Source organism: Hyla sarda, chromosome 9 (assembly GCF_029499605.1).
Source record: "Hyla sarda isolate aHylSar1 chromosome 9, aHylSar1.hap1, whole genome shotgun sequence".
Lineage (NCBI taxonomy): Eukaryota > Metazoa > Chordata > Amphibia > Anura > Hylidae > Hyla > Hyla sarda.
Window position 1 is genome coordinate 79,066,947 of NC_079197.1, and position 4,671 is coordinate 79,071,617.

Below are 4,671 nucleotides of genomic sequence, written 5' to 3' on the forward strand. Positions count from 1 at the left end.
CTGCCTACAAATGTGGGGGGAGCTGCCTAATATTGTTGGGGGGGAGCTGCCTACAAATGTGGGGGGAGCTGCCTAATATTGTTGGAGGGAGCTGCCTAATATTGTTGGGGGGGAGCTGCCTACAAATGTGGGGGGGGAGCTGCCTAATATTGTGGGGGGAGCTGCCTAATATTGTGGGGGGAGCTGCCTAATATTGTTGGGGGGGGGGCTTTCTAATATTGTTGGGGGGAGCTGCCTAATATTGTTGGGGGGGGGAGCTGCCTAATATTGGGGGGGGGGAGCTGCCTACAAATGTGGGGGGAGCTGCCTACAAATGTGGGGGGAGCTGCCTAATATTGTTGTGGGGAGCTGCCTAATATTGTGGGGGAACTGCCTACTATTGTGGGGAACCTGCCTACTATTGTGGGGGAACTGCTGACCTAATGTGGGGGGGAGCTGCCTACAAATGTGGGGGGAGCTGCCTAATATTGTTGGGGGAGCTGCCTAATATTGTGGGGGAACTGCCTGCTATTGTGGGGAACCTGCCTACTATTGTGGGGGATATGCTGACCTAATGTGGGGGAGCTGCCTACTATTGTGGGGGAAATGCTGACCTAATGTTGGGGAGCTGCCTACTATTGTTGGGGAGCTACCTACTATTGTGGGGGAGCTGCCTACTATTGTGGGGGAGCTGCCTATTAATGTGGGGGAACTCCTGACCTAATGTGGGGGAGCTGGCAATCTAATGTGGGGGAATCCAATCTAATGAGCGGAGTGCTGCATTCTACCAGAAGACGGGGAGAAGTCATTTTCGGTTTTGGTATCGGTTTCGGCCGGACATTTTTTTTTTTTCCGGTTTCGTTTCGGTTCTGAAATTTCCATTTCGGTGCACCTCTAGTATACAGTATATGTATGGGTATACATGTATAGGTATACAGTATATGTATGGGTATACATGTATGGGTATACAGTATATGTATGGGTATATATGTATAGGTGTATGGGTATATAGGTAAATATGTATATATGTATGGGTATATATGTATGGGTATATATGTATGGGTATATATGTGGGTATGGGTATATATGTGGGTATGGGTATATATGTGTGTGGGTATGGGTATATATGTGTGTGGGTATGGGTATATATGTGTGTAGGTATGTATGGGTATATATGTATATATATATATATATATATATATATATATATATGGGTGGGTATGTATGTGTGGGTGTGTATATATATATATATATATATGGGTGTAATTATGTATGGGTATACATGTATGGGTATACATGTATGGGTATACAGTATATGTATGGGTATATATGTATAGGTGTATGGGTATATAGGTATATATGTATGGGTATATATGTGGGTATGGGTATATATGTGTGTATGGGTATATATGTGTATGGGTATATATGTGTATGGGTATACAGTATATGTAAGGGTGAATGTATGTATGGGTATATATGTATGGGTATACAGTATATGTATAATGTCTCCGCTGTCTCGTGGACACAGCTTCACATCAAGTTTATACCGAATCTCAAGGAAAGACACGCTGGTTTGCTTAACTGATGTAATCTTTACTGAGATATAATGAAAGTGCGGTAAAACTGTAAAACAAACATATGAAAGACAAATGTAAGCATGGCTATTCAAGTGCCTTACATTATGCATAGCTAATACATAGATAGGGTCTAACATGTGCTCACTTACTACACACTGAAAATACATTATCTATCTACAAATGCCTAGCATCTCTCTACACAGGCTAACTAACAATTCCGTACTCACAGGCTTTGGTATTTATCAGATTTGCAGTCTGTATTAGCTTTAAGAAGTCCTGTGGATCTGGTCACTGTGGTGGCTGGAGCTGGAATGAATGAGACATGCCGGATCTAGCCCTATGCTTTAGAGAGAAGGCCCGCCTCTAGGCTTCAAGAAAATGGAGGGTCTTAAAGGAACAGACCCTGCTGAGTGCCAAGCATGTAAAATACATTGCGAAGGCAGCACACTCCCCACCTGGCATACTTTTTTGTTATGCCACTAACCCTTGGACAGAAGTAAAACTACTTCAGAAATTGGCCTTGCATACACTTTGGGAATGCCCTGTCTAACAATCCTAACTTCAACCTTTCTAACTCTAGCATCACTACTAGGATCAGTCCCCACAATGAGTCCAATAGGCCACTCGTTCCTGTGGGCCTGAGAGTCTTTCAGTAAGACAACGTCTCCAACTTGTAAATTGGGTTTGTCATCTTGCCATTTCTTGCATGGCTGGAAGATCACCAGGTATTCCTGTCTCCACCTCTTCCAGAAAATGTCCGCAAGACTTTGAACTTGTTTCCATTGCTTGGCGTACAAGTCCTTGAGTGAATTGTGTTGAGAAATCTCTTCCTTTTTCAGAAGGCCTTGGATTTCTTCTTTAAAGACTTCCTGTTGGACGCATCTGATGATCGTGACCTTGGCTTGTTCAAGGTGGTCGTTGCTACGCTGATCAGTATTGGTAGCTCTGCAGGAGGATCTGGCTAGACAGATAAGTTTTCCGATTGCACGGGTCAGCGACTTCCAGCTGGAAAACCTTTCAAATCTATGAGTGCCCAGACTGTCTCTTGTAACTATAGTCCTACAAACTGTCACTTGAGGTCTTACCTCTTTGTCTTGATCTGGTTCTATGAGTTCAAAGGTCTCTACCTGAGTAGTTTCTTTGGTTTCTGGTTTACGAAGAAAGGATGGACCTACAAACCAGTTAGTTTGCTTGAGCGCAGCGGCTGGCACCAGTCTTGTCCCATGATCAGCTGGGTTCTTGTCTGTGCTGATGTGATGCCACTGTTCTGGACTTGTAGACTTTCTGATACGTGTCACTCTGTTGGCCACGTATGTATAAAATCTTCTTGAAGCATTGTGAATATATCCTAACACAATCTTGCTGTCTGTATAAAAGTTCATTGCATGGATCTCGATGTCCAGTTCTGTTGTAATCATGTCTGCCATCTCTACAGCTAAGACAGCAGCACAAAGTTCTAGACGTGGGACAGTGTGAGCCGGTCTGGGAGCCAGCTTAGATTTTCCCATGAGGAACCCGACATGACTTTGTCCCTCAGTGTCTATTACCCTAAGGTAGGCGACATATGCGATAGCCATAGTGGAGGCGTCAGAGAATATGCATATTTCTCTTCTCTTTGTAGCAGACAAGGAAACAGATACATATGGTCTAGGGATGTTGAGTTGTTCAAGCTCTAACAATGAGTCTTTCCACAACTTCCACTGCATTTTCTTCTCTTCAGGTAGAGGTACGTCCCAGTCACTTTGTTCTTGCTCAGTAGTGATCTGTCTCAAAAGAGCTTTACCTTGCATGATGATGGGTGCTACGAACCCCAGGGGGTCGTAAAGACTGTTGACTGTAGATAGGACACCTCTTTTTGTGAATGGCTTCTCTTCTCTGGAGACCCTGAAGGTGAAACTGTCAGTCTTCAGGTCCCAACTAATCCCAAGACTTCTTTGCAAGGGTGGTGATTCTGTTCCTAGATCCAAGTCTTTGAGGTCTTTAGCACGGTCTTCCATTGGAAATGCTTCCATGACTCTGTTGCTGTTGGAAGCTACCTTGTTCAGTCTTATGTTGGATTCTGCCAACATTTCTCTTGTACTTTTCAGGACGTTGATAGCTTCTTCGTTGCTGGAGAAAGAAGCAAGTCCATCATCTACGTAGAAGTTCTTCATGACGAACTGTGTGGCTTCTTGACCATGTCTTTCACCTTGCTGTGCTGCTCGTTTCAGGTTGTAGATAGCTACAGCTGGAGAAGGGCTGTTTCCAAACACATGTACCTTCATCCTGTACTCTGTGATTTCTTTGTTAAAGTCGTTGTCTGTATACCACAGGAACCTTAAGTAGTCTCTGTGATCTTCACGAACAAGGAAACAGTAGAACATCTGTTGTACGTCTGCTGTCACTGCTATGAGTTCTTTTCTGAACCTGATGAGTACTCCAAGGAGTGTATTGTTCAGGTCAGGTCCGCTGAGAAGGACATCATTTAGTGAGATGCCTTTGTGCTTCGCACTAGAGTCAAATACTACGCGTATCTTGCCTGGTTTCTGAGGATGGTACACCCCAAATATTGGTAAGTACCAGTGTTCTTGGTTCTCTTGTAGTGGTGGTGCCCTTTCAGCTTGATCGTTATCAAAGATCTTCTGCATGAAGGCTTGGAAGTGTTTCTTCATATTTGGCTTTCTTTGTAGCATGTGCTGCAACGAGGTGAAGCGTTTCTCTGCTTGTACCTTGTTGTCAGGAAGGCGATGGCGTGGTGACCGGAAGGGTAGAGGGGCTACCCAGCTGCCTGATTTGTCTCTGAAGACTTCTCTGTCCATGATCTCAAGGAAGAGAGTATCTTCCACCGAGGGTGCTAGCTTGTCGTCATCTCGTGTTCTTTCAAACACCTTACAGCCCAGTTCATCTGTATCTCCAGTTGAGGCGAAGTCTTCCATGCACCTCTGGATACTCGGATGATGTGTTGGGTTTACAAGTCTCTCTTTAATGTGTAGACTGTTGGTACATGGGCAAAGACAAGATGTACGACCATTCTGTAACAGATGTGTTCTGTAGACATTTACCTTTTCTGGTTTGTGGAGTCCGTCTAGACATACTTCTCCAACGATGACCCATCCGAGATCAAGGCGTTGTCCAA

General features: G+C 44.3%; 1 protein-coding gene across 1 annotated transcript; it reads right to left on the reverse strand.

Moving 5' to 3' along the window:
* Positions 1–1,498: 1,498 nt before the first annotated feature.
* Positions 1,499–3,532, reverse strand: LOC130291703 (uncharacterized). The gene is made up of 2 exons (XM_056540828.1): positions 1,784–3,532; positions 1,499–1,602 (listed from the first exon to the last, which is right to left on the reverse strand). Exon 1 carries the CDS (start codon positions 3,344–3,346, stop codon positions 2,036–2,038), a length of 1,311 nt encoding a protein of 436 aa, XP_056396803.1. The 5' UTR covers positions 3,347–3,532; the 3' UTR covers positions 1,499–1,602; positions 1,784–2,035.
* Between the last annotated feature and the right edge of the window lie 1,139 nt (positions 3,533–4,671).

Bases quoted from the DNA above. Each gene is read 5' to 3' on its own strand.
- LOC130291703 (XM_056540828.1), bottom strand. From the start codon at position 3,346: ATGCAAGGTAAAGCTCTTTTGAGACAGATCACTACTGAGCAAGAACAA.